This window comes from Cyanistes caeruleus, chromosome 4, assembly GCF_971803275.1.
Source record: "Cyanistes caeruleus chromosome 4, bCyaCae1.hap1.1, whole genome shotgun sequence".
Taxonomy (NCBI): Eukaryota; Metazoa; Chordata; class Aves; order Passeriformes; family Paridae; genus Cyanistes; species Cyanistes caeruleus.
The window spans coordinates 37,934,161-37,955,726 of NC_141704.1; the positions used below are offsets into that span (position 1 = coordinate 37,934,161).

General features: G+C 35.7%; 1 protein-coding gene across 21 annotated transcripts in view; it reads left to right on the forward strand.

Moving 5' to 3' along the window:
- NR2C1 (nuclear receptor subfamily 2 group C member 1) overlaps positions 1 to 21,566 on the forward strand; it is a 51,377-nt gene that overhangs the window by 22,060 nt on the left and 7,751 nt on the right. For 16 of the 21 annotated variants that reach the window (XR_015286459.1, XR_015286460.1, XM_086887733.1 and 13 more), the window contains 10 exons: positions 385 to 615; positions 3,994 to 4,075; positions 5,977 to 6,156; positions 8,107 to 8,254; positions 8,368 to 8,458; positions 10,087 to 10,271; positions 13,508 to 13,670; positions 14,849 to 14,970; positions 18,052 to 18,191; positions 20,005 to 20,142. Coding sequence is in view for 19 of the 21 variants with exons in the window: in XM_086887733.1 (XP_086743859.1) it covers positions 385 to 615; positions 3,994 to 4,075; positions 5,977 to 6,156; positions 8,107 to 8,254; positions 8,368 to 8,458; positions 10,087 to 10,271; positions 13,508 to 13,670; positions 14,849 to 14,970; positions 18,052 to 18,191; positions 20,005 to 20,142 (1,480 nt within the window). In the remaining 2 variants the exon portion in view is untranslated. The remainder of the gene's footprint in view (positions 1 to 384; positions 616 to 3,993; positions 4,076 to 5,976; positions 6,157 to 8,106; positions 8,255 to 8,367; positions 8,459 to 10,086; positions 10,272 to 13,507; positions 13,671 to 14,848; positions 14,971 to 18,051; positions 18,192 to 20,004; positions 20,143 to 21,566) is intronic. The other 5 variants (XM_086887737.1, XM_086887740.1, XM_086887741.1 and 2 more) reach the window with 1 other exon arrangement.

Genomic DNA, 21,566 nt, shown 5'->3' on the forward strand with positions numbered 1-21,566 from the left:
AAACACTTCATGTAGAATGCAGTGAATTCGAGATTTAAGTTTTCTTATAACCTGATGGGTCTTAGGGTTTAGCTACAGACATGCCTTGAGTTCTGATGTTAGAATTGTCAAGAATTTCAGTAGTGTTGTAAAAGCATGTGCCAGTTGTAAAAATTGAGTACGAACTCAGGTTTTGACTTCAAGCACCCCTGATTGAAATGTGTTTCAAATACAGTGAAAATCCAAGTTTTCGCCTGAGTGTAATTCGCTCTTGTGTGACAGAGGGGAAGATGATCCTGCTTCTCAAATGTGAAAGGCAAAGTTCCCATTTCCTTCAAGTGCCCGGATTGGGTCCAAAAAGTTAACTTAAATCACCATAACAATTTGAGATAAATGTATTATTAGATTGTCACAGATCAGCAGACGGGCCAGAAGATTCAGATTGTTACAGCACTTGATCAGAGCTCAGCAGGCAAGCAGTTCATCTTAACAAATCATGATGGCTCTACCCCAAGCAAGGTGATCCTTGCCAGACAAGATTCCACTCCAGGAAAAGTTATCCTAGCAACTCCAGATGCTGCAGGTGTCAACCAACTGTTTTTTGCATCCCCTGATATATCTGCACAACACATCCAGGTAGATAATCCACTTTGTTTCATATTTTTCATTCAAATGGGATAAGAAAAGATGTTTTATTTCCAAATAAGTCTGTCTGGGTTCTCCTTTTCTATTTTTTTTTAAGTATAATTTTCCTTGCACTACAACTCATTGTGGATACTTAAAAATTATGAGAAAGCTTTTTTTAGTAAATTTCTTGATTTTAAAATGTCTGTGTTGGCTCATGACATTAGGAAGAATACAGTTATTTTTATTGTCATTTCCAGATTCTGCCATGCCAACAGTCCTTTATTTCTGCTCCTTAATTCTCCATCTGTTTTCATGTATTGTTGAGAAATATTCACTTTTCTCCATTGTCCTTCTTGCTGTCCTTTGGCTCGTTTCCCTTTTTGTACACTGTTGCAACTGCTGTTCAGCTGTGTGAATTGTAGTCCACAGCAGTGCTCAGACTATTTAATAGGGAAATATATTACTCCATGGGGGTGAGAAAATAACATTAATGATTTTGGGTTTACAAATGTAATATTGTAACTAGCCAGGGTTGTAACTCCCTAAACTAAGGTCCCCAGTGCACCTTACTCCCATGCATGTTATATGTGCAGCTTCCTTAGTTGCCACCCTGCAACTTCCAAGCTTTCTGTCCCACATCCTTAGCCTGGCCAGGATGGGATGGCACTGATGTGAAGAATGTAAAAAACATGGAAGAAGAGTTGGGAGATGTGACCTCCTTCAGCATGAAGTAGGTTACTGCACTCCAGCTAAAGTACAGTTACTGTATATAATTCAGCCACACACATTTATGCTTCTGTTAAAATACATCAGTGGTAGGCCAGACAACATTCAGATAGCTGCAGTCTATTTAGTCTAGTATCAAAAGCTTAAACATTATGACCAAAAACAGCTGCTTAAGGAAAAATATTAAAAGATGGCCAAGTAAAGAATGGTCTTTCTGAGCATATCCTTTTAGCTAATGATACAGAGCAGCCTGCTGATTTGAAGGCTGCAATAAGACCATCATATTTGATAGCTGATATTAAACAACCTTTTATTGTTATTTATATAGACCATGTAAGCTTTAGTCTGTATAATATCCAATAGTATTGTATGGTGTACAAGAAATATGTTAGATGATTTCATCATCTGGGAGAAGTATTTAATTAGGTGTTTCTTGCACTATAAGATACTATTAAGGATTTGTGTGGGGGTTTATAAATCACTCCAAAATCCTCTTTCAAGCAGTCTCTTTTCAGTTGCAGACCCTTTAACTGTTTAGTTTGTGCTCTTCTGTGAACCAGTTCACTGATTGGCTTACCCACACGTTATGTAAGCTTGAAAGAATCTCTTCATTATATAATACTTCTGGTTTTGAAACTCACAGTTCTTTGAGAGTGGACATCCTAGGTCCTTGCTTCAAAAATGTGATTACTGTGAATAGGGGACCAGTAGCAAAAGGCAGTTCTCTTGAGAGGCATTGAAGCATGTTTAATGCTACCATACACTTTGTATTTTAGGTAAGCCACAACAAAAATATAAACCGGTGGAATATGAGTAGTCCACATAAAAATTATTTTCAAAGACAACTTAAGAGATGAGCAGTGTGCCACACTGGTTTAAAAGGAAAAATTCAATAAAAGAGGAAATCTGTACAAAAAAATTGAAAACTCTAGTTCTGATTATATCATTTGGGCAAAATAGGTCAGTTTGAGAGGCAACAGAGTATTCTGTCACTCTAGTTAAATTGTTCTGTTGTCTGCTGATATGTATGGGTAGAGATTTCCTTTGTCCATTTAAAAGTTCATGAAATACAGAGTACCATTCATTTGTTGTTCATCTGCATCCCCTTGGGATCTTTTGTATTTTCTCCCTCAAATGATCTTTCCATCTGCAATTTCACTGTTCTTTTCTTCTTCTGTAGCCTTCATTTGAAATGCCCATTTGTTTTGTTCTGACAAAAACGTCTCTGTTATTGCATCTTATCTTTACATTGACTCATTTGGCAAGACCCTTTCTCCCATCATCTATTTTAACTTCAGTGGCTCTTCTTCATATTAATAATCAATTTTTATTCTTCATGTTCAAGGTCATGTTCAAGTCTGAGTCTGGGGTTTTAATCTCCTCATGGGCCAATTCTGTAGTCCTTCTTCATGTGGAACTTCCCATGTCAGTGCAGCTTTAATTTATGGAAGGACTTAGAATTTATTTGTATATATTTTATATCATGAAAATACATAACATTAATACTGGAAATTTGGAAGGATCAAAAAGTTAATATTCTCTTAACTCATCATCTTGTTTTTCTTAAAAAGTTGCTGTTTTTTTAAAGAAAACATAGGAGATGAATCTCAGAGACAGTATCGTTAAGAGTGTTAACTAGAAAGAAGTATGCTTGTTAAACTTTCCTACATATATCATCTGTATTATGTTCCAAACTCTAAAAAGCACAATTTCTAAATTTTCTCTGTGGAAGGGAGAGCACTTTCTGTTTCAGTTACTTCTCTTTTTATCAGAGGTCCCATTCTGAATATGTGAAGCAAGGATGAAGAGTCTGGCTTCCCTTTATGGCACAGTAGAAGTTAAAAACTCTTCAAGCATCTAAACTATATTCTCTTTTTAATGAGAAGAATATTTTTTTTTTCTATGTCAAGATGATGTTTGGTTGTTACTTGTGATTTGTGTGTTCCTTTTTTAAATGGAGTTTTTGCTGTGCTTTATTTATGATGTGGTGGGATAGTTTTCAAAGATTAAGTGAAATGTTCTGTGCCTTCCCTGTAGTACTGGGATTCTAAAATTATGTGCTTAACAAAGCTTTTCAGGTACCAGAGAAAGAGACAAGACAAGAATACTTTAATAATATCAAGCTGTTAATGAAAGCCAAGCTCTATACCAGTTGGAAGTTAATGGTAGTGTCCAGAGTACATTTTCTTTTGTTCCATATTTATGTGTATTATAAAAAAATGAGTTAATAAACTTTGTAGATCTAGTAGTCTTTACAAGGGATTTTTTTTTTGTTCCATCTGTTTAGTGCTTCTGTCTCTTTTTTACTGTGGGTGAGCCATTGGTATATAAATATAAAATTGAGCAAAAGGTAAGGGTATGCAGATGCTTAAAGTTTTTCAAGATGTCAGTCCATTTTGCAGAAGTAGTATTTAGAGAAATGAAATCTTGAATTCTTCTCAAAAGCATTACAAGTAAAACTCTTGTTCCCTCCTGAAAGGGAGCACAGTGGCATGGCAGGTATCAACTTTGTGTCTCTGAAGACCATTACATGTCATCAAGAAAACATGATACTTTGTAGATTTAGTCCCCTTAGACAAAAACCACAAGCACGAGATACATTTTGCTATTTCTGGATGGTAAGAAAAAGTAAAATTAAATGCTTTTCCACTTTTTTTTCAGATTTTAACAGACAACTCCCCCAATGAACAGGGTCTAAATAAAGTGTTTGATCTGTGTGTTGTATGTGGAGACAAAGCATCAGGTATTTATTTTTTTCTTTCTTTTTTTTTTAAGGTGGTACAATTTTATAAAAGCAGTTTACAATTCTTCTGAAGATGTGTAACAGTTTGCATGCATATACATGTATAAATTTCTGTACATGCAGTGGAGAATTTCACTAAATGGTACTCTAGTATCCATAGATAAAATTTATTGTTGTTTTACATAGAATCATAGGATATCCTGAGTTGGAAGGGACCCACAAGGATCAGTGAAGTCCAGTTCGTGGCCCTGCACAGGACACCCTAGGAGTCACACCCTGTGCCTGAGAGTGTGGTCCAAATGCTTCCTGAGCTCTGTCAGGCTGGTGACCACTTCCCTGTGGAGACTGTGCCAGTGCCCAGCCACCCTCTGGGTGAAAAACCTTTTTCCTAACATCTAACCTAAAATCTCCCTGACCGACTTCATGCCATTCCCTTGGGTACTGGCAGCAGAGGAAGTAGATCAGTGCTCATCCATTTCCCCTTGTGAGGAACTTGCAGACCACTATGAGGTCTCCTTTCAGCAGGGGGCAAACTTGCTAGAAAGTAAAATGTATATATTTTTTTTTTTCCCTAAAAACTTGGCAAAGTTTAATATAAAAAATACAGTTGCTAGAGCAATTTCTTACAAACTTAAGGCAGAGATCTGACTGGTATGTTCTAATTGTTAAAACTCTCCTGACTCCCAGAGGCGGGCTGGAGTCCTGTGAGGGACTGGAGATCCAAGGTGGTTTTCCTCTTGTGCTGGCCTTGGAATATTGGGCAGTGGTAATGACTTTGGGGAGAGTGCTGGGTTCCTTTGAATAGCTGCAGGTTTTGGGGAACCTCCCATGTGACAAACACTGTCATGAAAACTGCTTTGCAGACACTTGCAAGCTGGAATCAAAGAAACTACATCAAAAGAGTAGGTGAAGAAGGAGACGTGGTACATTGCAGAATGAATATTCATAATTGAGCAGCAACTAAAATGTTTCAGACATTATTCTTTTAATACATACAATGCTTCTGAAATTTCACATTTTAGTAGTGGTAAAAAGCTTGTGCTAAAGGAATCTAGAAAGCATGTCAGAATTTCTAGAAACTTCAGGAAAGAATCTAAAAGTGTTGTTTCTCCTAAATCAGGTCATATTTGTTATTTATTTTGTAATGGGCCATAGGTATTTCAAGGATTTGTTGTTGTAACTAACTGCCAAGCATGCCTTCATCAATTATTTTTAGTAATGTTTAGATTTTATGCAAAATCAAAATAATTTGCTTCTAAAAATAATTTTAAAAGTTACTTTTTGTAGTGTATCTTAGAAATTTTTATATTATACATTAAACTTGCAGAACTGGTCTTCAAAAAAAAGAGTCGTAGTTGTTCTAGATTATTCTTTCATTGGTGTTTTACTGCAAGAGCTATGTGTTAGGAAAATGAAAGTTGAAAGTAAAGCTTTGAAGTGATTGCCTCATGCTGTCAAATGCCATGTTTGCACTTTCCATGCTTCCATTTGATTTAATGCATACAATTTCTACAGCTGAACTTGTAATGAGCAATTGCGGGGCTTGTCTGTAGGTAAAATTACTAAAGAAATCTATAAACTAAAATATTTTTTGCTGAGTTCTTACTAATGTTTTCTAGTCTTTTTAACACTACTGCCAACAGATAAGGAAATAATTTAATAAGCAACTTGCCTGTTTGTAAAATACTGTTTAAGTGCTTTGAACTAGAAAAATGGTTCACTTGCTTTTTTTATGTTGCTTTATAGCCCAAATATATTTTAAGATATGTAACCCATGGGGAAAAACAAGTGTTCCTTTTCTGGGTAAAATAGCTAATACTTTGTTTTCAACAAATGTAAAGTCTGAATAATAATATTACACTGTAAAATTAATGTCACATTTTCTATTATTTTATAACTAGGGCGTCATTATGGAGCAGTAACCTGTGAGGGATGCAAAGGATTCTTTAAAAGGAGTATACGTAAAAATTTAGTTTATTCCTGCCGAGGAACAAAAGACTGTGTCATAAACAAACACCACCGGAATCGCTGTCAGTATTGTAGGCTGCAGAGATGCATCGCCTTTGGGATGAAACAAGATTGTAAGTCTGAATAAGAGCAAACTGCTTTACCTGGCAGCTACTTTGTGCTACAAAAGATATGCTTTATATAGATACAAATTGTTGCCTTGGTTACATGCTTTTAAGTCATTGTATCTTTCTTTTAAAGAATTGTAAAGTTTGGTGTATCAGAAATATTAAATGCTTTCAGGTGTTTGCTTTAAAAGCTTAATAAGCTCCATTCCATGTGATGAAAGTGAATGAATTGTTACTCCTATATGGCAAATATCAAACATGTCTGCATTTTTTCTGGTGCAGTTCAACTTCTTTATGGGTAAATTAAGCTACTGAACTTCTTGAACTCTACCTTCTTTTCAGTTTTTCCATAGCTGAGATTACTGGCAGTTGTTGTTCACTTTTGGCAAAGCTCTTCAGAGCTTTGTTATTCACAAGGCATAGATCTATAGTGATCTAAAGTTCAGTTCTTTCCAATTCCTGCAGATTCCAGGTTGCTTTTTAGCTTTCCATACATTTGATGTAGTGGTATTGCAGTATCAGAATACTAAATACACAGAAAATGACACAAAACACAAATTCTTCTGACCTAATACTGTGATGCTGTTGCAGTACATACAGTATTGGTCTTGTTGTCTGCTCTCTGTCATCCTGCGCTTCTTTTACTGACCCTCTTGAACCTCTGTGGACATTTTCCTCCTTACAGCCCTGCTTCTGTCAGCAGAAATCAGTAACACAGAGGAAATTAATTCAGAAAGGGAGGAAAAGCTGGGGCAGTGAAAGTGGATCTTTACCCTCTAGTTCAGCTGGCAGTAAGTAAGAAAAGGCCCTTCCACTGAAGACTTTTTAAGCAGAACAAAATCACTGGGCTTAGGGATCGGACGGCAGGAAAATAATCTCTGGGCCATGGGGGAACATTGAACAAGGGAGAGGATTGTTTGGTGATAAGAAGTTAATATTCTCATTCCTCAGTGGTAAGGGGAAAGAAAACTTAGGACTCTTGGACTGTAGCTCCCTCAGTGAGGGTTATTTGTCTCTTGATGAAGCCTTGGTCTTTTCTCAGCCAAATGAGACACTGCTACTGAGAACAGCATTTGCAAAGGAAGATGAAATACTTGCCTCCATCTCCCACTCTTTAAAGCACTATTTGTGGGTTGCAGGCTGACTTCAACAGCATTGGTGATACTTAATATTACAACATTTGAGGTTTAAGATATTTATCAGTGTAAAAATTTCAATAGCATCACAGTCTACTGCTGTCTTGAAAAGTTAATTTCTTTATCTGAAATGGCACATTTTTCACATTTCCACATTTTTCCCATAGGTGATGATACTGTAAGTTTAATTTTAATGTTCAAAGCAAGGTGATATATCTGTAGGTAAAGCCTGGATTCATTCCACCTTTTGTTTCATTGAGTCATTCAAATTAAAAATCCACTTCTTCTCTGAAGTCAGTGACTGTGGGTCAGGGTGTTGCCCAGATTAATCTTAAATGGTCTGAACTGAACTTTGTGCATGTCATTTTTCCCATGTACTGTCTGAGGTCCTAACTTGAGAAGCTTCTTTAAATGACTGAGGTTACACGTGTTCTACACAGGCCCACAATCCATGGAAAAACATACCATGAGTCCTTTATAAAAGAAGTAAGAGTGTGAGATGGTGTAGCTCAGAGAGTGAGAAGATTTAAGCTTCTACTTTAATTCAAATTAAAAATGAAGGGATGTCTCTCTGAATTGTAACTTAAAAATCTTATATATGTTTGATCTCAGACTTTGACTACTGCATCATTTCATTTAGAACTCATTAAGTCAGTGTGCTGGTTTTTATCCAGCTTGTTAGTTTGTTGGTTATGGGATATATTTTATATATATTTTAGTTATTTTCAGAATTATTAAAATCAAATAATAATTTAAAAAAGTATTATTTCTTATTCTGTAATTCAGGGTGTGATTTAATAGTTGGGTATTATTTCTGTAGCTGTACAGTGTGAGAGGAAACCTATTGAAGTGTCAAGAGAAAAATCTTCTAACTGTGCAGCTTCTACAGAAAAGATCTACATTCGGAAAGATCTTCGTAGTCCATTAGCTGCAACCCCAACTTTTGTAACAGACAATGAAACAGCAAGGTATGCAAATTGTATTCAGAAGTGGCTCTCTCTGTCTTCTGAAAAAGGAAAATTCAATTTTAAAATTAAAAAATTTTAAAATCAGGATTAAAACTTGTGCTGTTTTCTGTCAGATCACCAGGTTTGCTGGAATCAGGAATGTTTGTTAACATTCATCCATCTGCAATAAAAAGTGAGCCTACTGTGCTGATGACTCCAGATCAGGTATGTGATGATATGACTGATACAGTAAGTAGAGCTAATTGATGTAATTGTATATGTAAGGAGAGAAGGGTGTTCTATTTGGTTAAATTAATTTTCAAAATACTGCTTTACAACATTCACCAGTGTTACAAATGCCTTCTCTTTACAAATGCCTTTCCTTCGCATTTTTAGTGAGCCTGAAGGGCTGTATTATTTTAATTTTTTGTTTTGGGATAATTCTGATACTGGGCTTGCTCTTTTGTACAAATAAAACAAGGTGCTCACAAAACTTCTCATGGCACTATCACAGTGCCATGTGTAAATATTGTTGGATTTTTTCCTCCTAATCACTATCTTTTTGGCAAGGCTTGATAAGACCTATCTCATTGACAATTTTATTTCTGAGCTGGTTTCCTTGGTTTCCATTTTGTTGCACTTACTGATCCACCAAAGCCATGTGATAACTTCCACACATATGCACAATAGGAAGCATTTATGTTTTCCTAGCTGGTAATAAATTACCCCATGGGAGAATAGATTGTAAGAGAATAGAGCTAGTGCTGCTGGCAATCTTGCCCCTGTTAAGTTGCAGCTGTGTAAGACAGGTGACCAGCATTGAAGGAGAGGTGTGAAATGCTGATGTGACCAATGGCAAAAGAGTAGAAGGGCATGTAGATATCATGCATGTGAGAGAAAAGGTATAAAGAGTTAGGAGGAGAGAGGTGCTGGTGTTGGAACTAGTAGGTCATGCTGGGAGGGGAAGGCATCTGTGTTGCAAGGTGCTACTCTTGGGATTGTAACATAGAGAAAGTATGAAGGCTTTAATAAACTGCTGATGCTTGCTGCTATCTTTGGTGTTAGTCTTTTGAGCCCTACATCAATCAGGGGAAGTTTTTAGATAACAAGGGACTGATGCTGGTGTCAGTCACGTGACCACAGTCAAATTGGTGCCTTGTTTTAGGGACGGATGACAACAAATGGTGCCCTGTGTGAGGAGTGACTGACAACAACCTTATATTGTTTTCATGCATTTTGCTTTGCTTGCTCTGTCTGGTGTTAGCAGCAGCATACTTGTCTGTAATAAAGTACTTTTTTTTTTTTCTGGGACAGAGTGGGTCACGCCTTATTGCCTATGTGAGCTGCTAGCCACTACTGAATCCCTTTTTTCCTTTGCAGTAAAATAAAGACATAAACACCAAAAGGCTACAGCAGAATTATTTTTCTGCTTGCTTATAAAGGTGACTTTTCATGCATTCCTTCTTCTCAGATGCTCTTTTGCTCTATTACTACTGACTCATTTACATAGGAAGGAAGATACTAAAAATATAATCTAGAGCAATTTTATATTCCTGGTGATGGACTAGTGTGTAGAGATATGAAATCTTCTTTTGGCACTTGCTTACCATCAGTAGTACTCTTTCTGAAAGAAATAGACCACTATTACTTTTACAATTAAATGTCAAAATATATTTTAGATGCAGTGCAGTGTCTAATTGCTTTATTGTGGTTATTCATGTACTGAAAAGAGGTTTCTTACAGGTATATCTCTGCATATGTTCTGTTCTTCATTTATGTGAAAGTTAGGCTCTTCTCTTGCAGGTTAACTGGTGCCAATTAACTGAGAATTAAAAGCTGTTCTTCTCCCTTAGGTAGAAGCATGTCAAGGAGATTTAAGTACACTGGCAAATGTGGTGACTTCATTAGCAAATCTCAGTAAATGCAAGGACATGTCACAAAGCAGTACAGAGCTATCCATGATCGAAAGTTTGAGTAATGGAGATGCATCATTATCTGAACTCAAGCAAGAAGAACAAGCTAGTAGTGATGTTACAAGGTAAGGCATGCTACACTTAAAAACACTATCCTTTTCAAGAGGAGGCCTCTGTCACTTCAGTCCAGTCAGTTAAATCATCACACTGTGGGAAATTTATCTGCTTTAAAAGTAATAGTAATATTAGCATAAGCTCATGTAGAAGAAAACTATATTAAGATTCTTCCAAGTGAAATGAAAAGAAAGTTCCAGTAGAGAAATAAATCCTTTTAGTTGTTTTGTACTTAAAATTAATTTCAGTATAAATGCTCAGTATAAATGATTATCTTACCTCAGTATGGCCAACCAAAAGGTATGTTAGTACCTTGCATCATCCTGCAAAACTTTTTCTTAAGAGATCTCACCTGTGTGATAGTTAAGTGCCTGTAACTATTAGTCACATTAAAAGCTGGTAAAGCATTTTTCTTCTGCACAGGAGAAATTACAGAATTCTCAATATTAATACATCCACTGAGTATCTTCCAGACTTGTATCTTGCACTGATTTTAACTGAACCATTGTAGTGAGTGTATGTGTAAGATGTATATACAGAACTATACGGAACATCCACAGCTATTCCACAAGTCACAGTCATGTTCTTTCTTGGTTGTCATCTCGTGCTTCTGACTGCTGTCCCAGCAACGTTCTTTAACACAACAGCTACATTTTACATGCTGTTCTGAAAGTGTGTGTGGAGTAAATCTGTTAAGGGGAAAAAGGTGGGCATAGAGTGGCTGAAATATCTGATTTCCCCTGTGCTCTCTCCTGGTTTGTGTAATTGCAAGCAGATTACGTTTTTACTGCTCCTTTCTTTATATACTACTTAGAAAGTCACTCTGACTTTATAGATGCTGATTTGGACCTTTGTTGTGTCCTCCTAGGTAAAGAATATTGGAATATGCCATGTAAATGGTACTGTTACATGTGCTGATAGACATCATTCAATACTGTGGCTGAGGTTGTAATCTTACATTTTCTGACACTTCCAGATGCTTATTTTTACCAACTTCAGAGTTTCTGTTCAGTTTCAGAAATCTGTGTGAAAAGGCATCAGGTTACCTCACCCAGAGAGCTTTGAAAGAGCTCTGACTTGATGTATTCTTGTCAAGTAGGTACCTAATTGTTGTATAGGGGGGAGGTTAGAGTTAAACATTGCTGTGGAAAGGGAAGTTACTCCAAGAGAAACTACAATTTTTGTCTAAATTTTTGATTTCCCTGTCAGGCCCAATGCCAGCATGATCTAACAGACACAGATATTTATTGAGGAAGAAAAGTTTAAGGGACTTCAGAGAGCACTTTTCATCTATCTATGCTTTTCATGTATTTTATTATATTCTGCTTGCAGTAGTTACGATTTCACTTTTGCTGACATAGACTACAACTTTTGCTGTAAGCACCCCACTGCTTTTATATTGTAATTTTACATGCCTTGTCCTCTAATGCTTCATGATGTTCTTTCTTTACAGTTTATCTGCAGTCCTATATATCTGTTGATGACTGAGACTGACAAAAAGAGAAACAAAATTATTTGTAGCAAAGGATATCAATGCCATGTGTTTTAATGTTGATTATGCCTTGTTTTCTCACTTTGTGGGCTAGATTTTCATAGCTCCCAGGCAAGTTTTGTTCTAGATTCTCTTTTCTGTGGTGTTTTACTTTACAGACATTGCTCATGTTGGAGCTTTGTGTAGGAAAGGACTCACATTGCTGAGCCGTGAGGAAGCAAAGCTACTACTGATTTCTGCTGGCTTACTACTGGCAGTTTGAGATAAGAGGGAGAAGATTTCTTTGAAGGCAACATTGAAGAATGGGTTGAGAAAAAGTGTCATGGGCAGACATGGTTAACAAGTATACATGCCCACACTATTTAAAAAGGACTCTTCAGCCTGTGCTAGAATAAATACAGGATAGTGACAGATGCATGTGACATTTACCTTTTGGGGAGAGGGGAAGTCTTGTTCCTCTCTTAAATTTCTGTCCATGCTGCATGAAGAGCCCTGCAGAGATCCTGTTGTTTCTTAAAAGCAGCTGTCACTGAGCTGTTGTGTTTGCCTGTTCTACCTAAGACTGCAAAGACTGAATTGTGGAAGACCTGAAACTTAGATGTTCTAGCAGCAGTCCAAAGAATAGTTTCTAGAGCTGAGCCATGAATGCCTTCCCTTTGTGCCAACTTTGTACGTACCAGAGACAGGAGATGGCCCAGGTATGTCTGTATAGTCCACTTGTGTATGCCCCAGTCACCCTTGTGTACACATCAAGGCACACAGGCTAGTTAGGACCAAAAAGTTGTTTGTTTACCATCCCAAGCCTTTAGGCAGTGTCAGCAGCTCTGTGATATTTCATTTGGTTGTGTGTAGTTATGTTAAACAGCTCAATTTTTTTAGCATATTAATGAATTCATATAGCTAGAGAGTGTGGGGATAGAGAAGGTGGCCAAGTTCTATCCCAGATTTGGAATTAAATCAGTGATTTTTAGACTCTGTGGTAATAAACATGTCTATAAATTGAGAATGAGCTCTATATACAAGCTGATAATCAGCTTTTGTAAAGTTTTCAGGCCTCAGTGCATAAGTTTTTCAGCATGCAACACTGTATAGAAATGTTGCTGTTCCCAGGATATGTCATCTGTCTGTAGGCAGTGATCAAATCTGTGTATTTTTGAGTAAATATATCTGTGCTTGTCCTGACATCTGCCCTCTAGCATTTGTGCTTGTGAAAGCCAAGAGTCACTGCCACGCAGCAAAGGGTACTGGATTTTATTGAAAGCATGGGAGTACTTTCTCTTACATATTTTGAAGCAGTCTTTTCAAATTTAATTTGAAATTACAACTTAACTACAACTCTACTTAACAAAAAAAAAAATCTCATTCTGTTTGTGCTTCATAGCTTTAAAAGCCTGTAAAATTTATACATGCAGTAAGTGACTGTAACAGCAGTCTGGTGATCTTGTCCTCAAAATGCTCACGCCAGCACTCTCAGTGAACATCACTAAAGATATCTTGAAAAGCAAACTGTGATTCACCAGCACAACCAATATGTCAAAACTGTGAATTTGTTGGCAACAAGTGTAAACAGGATCTGCTGCTAATTTTTGTTTCAGAGTTTGGTGGAATGTCAGGAAAAGCATGCTACTGATGACTTATTTTCCAAATCTCTCTTTGAAACAGACTTCTGCATACAGGTTTCAGACTTGTGCGGGTTCCTCTTAAATTGAAATGGCCTCTAAAATGAATTTTTTTTGTTTGTTTGTGATCTTACAGGGCATTTGATACTCTTGCAAAGGCATTAAATCCAGGAGAGAGCTCAGCATGCCAGAACTCTGAAAGTGTTGATGCCAGTGCACAGGTGCTTGGTGGAGAAACAAACATGAACATCGTTGAAATAGAGGGGCCACTACTCAGTGATGCTCATGTAGCATTCAGGGTACTGAATACTTTCTTAATGTCGACTCTTTATAACTATTTTGACATAGAGATGTACATTAATGATCTGACTAAATTTTATTTTGAATTTCTTAGAGGAGCATTTGTTCAGGTATTGGCATTAATTTGCATTTAATTAACTGTTTTTGTTCACTGGTTAATTCTTTGTTTGGGAGAAAGTACTGTGCTCTGCAGTGGTTGGGCTGCACTACATTATACATTCTGCATGTTAGTAATTGACTTACATACATTTCTGTGTTATTTAGATGTATATATTTTCTGGACTTACTTCTCATTTTATAAGCTTGCAGAAGTTCCTTCTATCTATTTTTTTTCATCATCTTATTTTTCATGGACAAATCAAAAAGCTTCATCATCTGAAAACTTAGTAGCTAACAGGCATTTGGTTAAACCTTACCACTGTTTCAGCATCTGTTTTGATCAAATTAACATCTCTAATGCAAATTTCAGGTTGTTTTTTTTTAACTGCATTACCCAGATCACGTTAAAAAGTATTAATTTCTGAAGACAGAATTACAAGTTCTAAGCTATTTTGGGTCAAATCATTCTTCACATATGCATGTAACATCACTAATTTTACTAACATTTTGAAGGGTCCTTTCTGATATAGTTATGTTGATTATATTTTTTGGACTTGGGAACAGCAGTGTATTAGGTATTTTACTCAAACACCAAAAGATTTCTCATGTATTTATTTTTAAAATATTCATTAAAAGTAAAAAAAAGATGTTTTGTGAAATAGAATTCTCTCTCTCTCTCTCTCTCTTCAGGAGTTGTACCTCCTCTAATGTAAGCAACTTCATTTCAGTTTACAATGATTCTTCTCTCTTATTCTTCAAGAATGTCACAGATATTGAAATTTGAGGTTTTCCATTTCCAGTTGTCCCAGATATGAACCTTTATCTATGAATCAAACTTTGTCTTTTTTGTTGCTTTGTAGGTATATAACACAGCATGTAATGGTGTGGCTAATAATGCAAAAGGCAGGCATTCAGTTTTGTGTCAGGATTATACCTTTTATATTGAATGAACAATTTTATTTTTTCACTTAAAAGAAACTCAGATTACTGATTTCTTCCTAAACATATTATGAAGAAAACAAAATAACTGTCTTACACTCTCTCCTTTTTTTCATCCTAATTTTTCTTTTTTTTGCAGCTCACCATGCCTTCTCCTATGCCTGATTATCTTAATGTTCACTATATTTGTGAGTCTGCCTCCAGATTGCTTTTCTTGTCCATGCACTGGGCACGTTCCATTCCATCTTTCCAAGCTTTGGGGTAAGTGTTCATTTACTTTATACACTTACATTGTGGGTATGTGCTTTTGAATTTTTGGTTTTTGCTGTCTTCTTCAGGGACTTCTAAAACATAAAACTACTAATGAAAATGGTTATAAATCTTAATTGTAAGGTAAATTTTCTGAATCAAAACCACTTCAAATTTGAGTCCAAATTCAGGCCTTCGGTTGGGTTTTGTAAGAAAAAGTAGTAGATTTAAAACAATCAAATACCCACAAACTGTTGCTTCTTAAATATATTTTGAGAAAATAGGAATTTCTGTCAGCTTTTTAATAGCTACAGCTCCATGCTACATCCTGATGCTTATCAGGTAATCACCAAAAAGATGCTCCTGTCTGAATCCCCAAAATTTTTATCCTTATAAGGTGAACTACAGGTAATAATTTTGCCTTTAATAACCTACATGAAGAAAATGGCTAGCTAGATTCAGCAAACATTCAGAATGAAAATGTCTAATATCAGAAGATTCCCCAAAAATAAATGACTCCTGTAACCGAAAGGTAATTTTAACTGTTCTTTTTACAGTTTGTATGGCATCCTGCTTCTCCATCACAATTCAGTGTATTGCTTAAAATTCTTAAGTTCACTTTTGTAGTCCATTACTGATCATCATGAAAAAAACATGTCCAAACTACATGGGAAAAACTGTTTTATTTTATATTTAGAAGTAACTTTATGAAGATATATCAAACAAAATGATACTCTATCAGCTGTGACATAAATGGTGAATAAATCACGTTAGTTTGTTCTCATCTACAGTGTTTTCTGTTTAATTAAATATCAAAATAGCCTGTGACTGTGGCAGCAAAGAGAGTTCCTCTTTTAAAATGAGGGATTGTCCCCTTTTCCAGGAAAGATGTCAAAAGCAGGATGATCTATTATTGCCATTTGTGTTTACTCAGATGCTTCAGACAGGTGATTCTACAGTTTTTAATGAAAGTTATTGTACTGTGTGTAATTAAGCCTGTGTTCTGGGGAAGGAAAAAGGAATATTGTATAAAGTTAATAGTAAGGGTAAAAAAATAAGTAAATATGATGTCTTCTTTTGGTAGAAATTGTTGACCTGCAGAATTACAAAATACATAGCAAATAGACATAGTACATTATGTCATTCTAAGTTTTAGAAAGTTTTTTTGTTACAAAGAAACAATGCAAATTTAGTACAAATTGGTATTCTAACAACAAATGGGAATTTCTTGAAAATAAAATGCAGTACAGAAGACCTCTCTCTTTGAAAAGATTTAACAAGAAAAGTCTGCACATGCTCTTTTTATGTTATTTCACAATATATTTTTCTGATTAAAAAATATGGAGGAGTAAGATGCCATAATAGTGTTAATATTCACCTGTATAGCATGTATAGACCCAACAAAGATCATGGGCAACAGTATAATAAATAACATAAATTCACAGTTTTCCTTTAAAGCACTTAAAATGGAAACTATTTTCAAGTGGAGATTTATTTGAAATGAATGAAGCCCTTATAGTTGGATGATTACATTATTACATATTACATTATTATTATTATACATTATTACATTATATCCTATAATTCTGACTTTCAGAAGGGTGACTCATTTCACTTTTAAACTGAAGGGAAATTTATGAAGCAGGATAGTAATGATTTTATAAGGAAGATGGATAATTGCACCTGGGTTGTTTTCTCCTCAGGCAGACATTCTCCTGTAGTCACAGCAGGATAGTTGCCTTTGACCTAATGATGTAGTTAATGATGCCAGATACTGATTAGTTCATCTTCCTGCATGAGCATCTCTGTTCACAAGAGAGTTTCCTGCTGAAACCGTCACCAAGCTGGTTACAGCCTCTTAGTTTTGTGAGGCTGCTTAAGCAAACTTAAGAACTGGCTCTGGTGTAACTTTGATCAGCCATAAAGATGCTGTAGATGACATGTTTATCTACACACACGTATCAGAGGAGTAGCTAGTATGCCCTGTTTTCTCAGCATAGTCCCTTTGATTATGTTAAAGGAGATGAGCAAAGATGTGACAAATATATGCAGAATCTGCATTTACAGTATCATGTCTACCATAACAAGAATTTGATCCTAATGAAAAATCATATTACTCTCAGTAAGCTCTCAATAATCCAGTTAAAGACATGTCTGTGTACACCTGCCACTTGGCATCTTTGTATTGCACTAAATCATCAGAACTGTTCTTGAAGATTGTATCAACATTCTTGCAAAAATCCATTCCACTGTATTTTTGTAGCTGAAATCCTAGCTTTAATATGCTTTTCTTCTTTGATAGATCTTGTACTTCTTTTAAATTTTCATTATTCACTGGCTCAAACTGAAACGTGGTACCCGAATTTGACTCCTTTCTGGTGGGTTTTGCTTTCTAAGGTACAGAGCTCTTGTTAAGCTCTGAGTGTTAGAGATGCTTGGTATTACTGAAAATTAGGCTACTAATATGGAAGTGACTGAATATGAATTTATACATTTAATTTTAAGCTACAAAATTAAAATTCAAGCAAAGAAATCCTTATGACTGGTATTTAACTTTGAAGTCTGTATTTCAAACCTTATTCCAAACTTGAAAAGGACACAGAAAGTAGCAGTCAGCAAGCTCAGAAACTTGATCACCCATGTTTCATTTCACCCGTATCTTTAATTAAAAAATTACACCAACCTGTCAATTTTCAAGTAAAAAAAAGAAAGACTCCTGAGTCTGTTCTACATCCACAATACAGGAGCAGTGCTATCTTTTTTTGTACATGTATATAAATGTTGTCCCAAATGCTAAGAAAATTAGCATGATGCAATACACTGTGACAGTTGTCATTTACTGTAACCTCAGCTTACTTTTGTAACAGAAATCTATCTCCTTTAAGGTAATTTAAACAAAAATTTATTGCTTTACAAAAGTCACTTTAAACCAGATATTTTAATTTTAGCAGGCAAAGAAAAAATATGCAGAACTTCACTTTGGTGTTGGTTGTAATGATTTAATTAGATTAATGTTTTATGACATGTTCTTCAAATTTTAAAAAAGTGTAAATGCAAATGGCTGTTTTATTAAATTATTGTGCTTTTTAATAGACAGGATAACAGCATATCATTAGTAAAAGCCTGCTGGAATGAACTTTTTACGCTTGGTCTAGCACAATGCTCACAAGTTATGAATGTGGCAACGATCTTAGCTGCTTTTGTTAATCACCTTCAAGGCAGTTTACAACAAGGTAAGGTGTACACTGTGCACATGCCAGACTTGGGGAATTACTTGATGATTTTAAGGTTTTGAAGTGCACAGAAACTCTTTATTTGTCCTTCAGTTGTTATTATAAATTTATTGTTTAAAGAATTTCATGTTAGTATTGAAACAAAATGATACTAGCAACTACAGTCCACAAGACAGAATTTTTTAGCAATTTTGCAAAAGTCAGCTATGCTAATATTTACCTCCAAATGAAAAAAAAACCCCATTATTTTTATTTTTATATGTTATAATGTGTAATAGTGTTCTGCTGTCTGTTAATACCACTAGCCCAAATTAGGAATATTTTGGGCAGTATCAACATTAAGGACACAAGAGTATTGTGAATATGATTCCTCTCTATGAAGGATAAAAGTAAGGAATGACTCACCTGTCCTTGTTCTTCATGGCTGTGACACAAAGCAGCTGAATGCCAAGGTGGTGATACATAACTTGGCTTGTTGACTTTTAGTCTACATGGAAGCCTTCAACAGATCTCCCCTAGGTACACTTTGTTCCTTGTTAATCCCATGTCCTGCATCTTTGGCACATTTTTCATTCAAATGAAAGACATGTCAGTTGGCCTCTTTAATTCTATCCTTCTAAGCGGGAGGGGGAGTCTTTTAGCTAAGCTTTGTGTGCTTGTGGATACAAGGTTGTCAGTTAACTGAAAGCTAACCAGTCAATAATAGTATAGTCTTCATCTGTTCATAGTCATAGCACATTATTCATAAGGTAGATGCACATACAAATATCTAAGCATTTTCAGATTTAACTAAATTTTTGAGTTGTTTGCTATTAGGAATATGAAAATTCACTGTTGTTGATGCTATGCAAATGCTGATTGGTAAACTGGAAAAAATCAGCCTACCAGACTATAGATTTTCATCTTCTTTAAAGTAATTAAATACCAATTTCCAAGATTTTTTTGTGTTTTAAAAACATCCACAAGATCCTCTTACAAATAATAATACCTTAAAACAAATTAATCAAATCACGAGATGTACTGGATCAGCTAAAGATACAAATCTGTGATTGTCTCTAGGACAGATACAAATGGAATCTGAAAATTTTGGTCTATGTAATATTTAAAGTATGTTTACCAGAAAGTGTATTGTAGTAATTAGTCATGTTTTTATCATTATTTATATTGATATATATATGTATTTCTGCCATTTAAATTGGGAATTCAGGTTGGCTGGAAGAACCAGTTGTGCAGTATGCCAGCTGCAGTATCTCGAAGAGATAGCAAGTTTGTGGAGTCTGGAGACTCTAGTTTTGATGAGTTATGGAGGGAACATGGTTTTCAGGCTGTTTTGCTATTGCTGACTCAAGGGGAACAGCTCTGCATGAGCCACATTTCCCTCAGTGCAAATCAGGGAAGGTGTATAGTACACCTTTCCTAGCAGTGGCATGGTCTCTGACTGAAATAACCCATGAAGCTGTACACTGTCCTACCATGTGGCACCTGGTCCTTAGACACAGAGCACAGGTCAGCAGTAGCAGTGTATGCTTTACTTATAAAATCTCTTCCTTCCCTGATCATATCAAGCTCCAGTCCATGCCTGATTACTGGAAGCATTAGTGGCAGGAAGAGCCCTAACTGGAAGAGGTGAAAAAGAGTGTTAATATTCCATAACTGTTGGTGCCAGGATTTTTCAGACCTAATAGGAATTTATAGATGGCATAGATTTCCCATTGTTTGTGTCTAATAAGAAAATTATTTTTAAAATTCCAGTATGACCGTGTTGTTTGCATGTGTGAACTTGGGAATTTTTTTTTTGTGTGTCTTTATTTAGATAAGCTGCCAACAGACAGAGGAAGACTAGTAATGGAACATGTCTTCAAATTGCAAGAGTTTTGTAACAGCATGGTTAAGCTGTGTCTAGATGGATATGAATATGCATATTTGAAAGCAATTGTCCTCTTTAGTCCTGGTATGTAATCATTCCAAATGTAAAATTTTAATCTGTGCTATTTGTTGCCATATAACTGTTTCATTATATGCAATATAATATATATTATTATATATATAAAATATTATATATACTGCCTCATTTGCTGAAGAATCTTGGAAGGTGTGTAAGGACTGCAGGAAGAGGAGGGTTAATTTTTTAATGTAAACAGCTGAATGTTGCTGTGGGGACTTATTTTGTGGGGGGACACTGATTCTTTTTATTAGCAGATTTTTATTCTTGGCTGTGCCACTCATATTTGGGTTTTTTTGTTGATTTGGGTTTTTTGTTGTTTTATTTTTGTTTTTTTCCTTTTCATTTATTTATTTATTGCTTTTAATTCTGTGTCTCCTTTCTGGGGTACATTTTCTGAAGACCTGCAGTTTAATTTTCTGAAGTATTGCTCTTGCACATCCAGGCATGATGGATCGAAGTTGGGATTTTAATATATAAGGACTATCTGGGCATCAGTTCTCACATTCAGAAATAGAGAAACATCACCCCCCTCCACACAGACAAAACATATAGCATTCTGGTGAATGAACTCCACAGACATTCACTTACATTATTATTTCTGTCTCCTAAACAGTATTTGCTGAATGTACTTTCAGTAGCATTAGTAGACATATATTAGACAGTGAAGGTAATATAACTTTATTTCCCTTCTGGGTGATTAGTTTACAATAGGGAGCAAGGAGTCCTCTGGTTATGGTAGATATTTACTGAGTAGTAACATTGTACCCATATGCCTGGACTGTAGAAAGTTACAAAATTAATTTTCTTTATTTGAAAGTTGTAGAATTAGCTTTTCACAAAAGGCATTCAGGTATTATATCAGTATCCAGAAGACCTTAGATTCACCATTCAGAATTGGGACTTAATACAAAGCCAAAACCAGGACTTCCGATGAAAGAAAAATGTACAAATCTCGAGTACTTCCTCTATCTTCAAGAATTTTTTACTCTCACATTTAGGTGATCCAGCTGTGCCAAGCCAGCTGTTTGATTGCCACAAGACAGCCTTGGGCAAAGAGATTAGTGTACAGGGTGTGCCAAGAAGACTTGACATCTTTCTGAATGGCTGCAAGTGTACAAGCAGTGGTCTTCAAACTACTGTTTCCAGAAGATGATTTCTTGCTGTGTTCCTGACATGGCTCTAAAAGCAGCAGCATGAAGTGATGCATTTTGCACATCAACTCTAACTCTTCATTGACATGATTTGTCATGCTGGTGTGAAAGTAAAATTTTTGTATTCAGATAGATGGATAATAAAATTACAGACCACGTAGAGAGTTCAGAATTACTGGATAATAATTTCCAAGAGTGACTTGGCAGTTAGGTTGATGTCCTTTCATTTTAGCAACACTTACATTTCAATTAAGTTCAAATCACTGCTAAAAATCATGA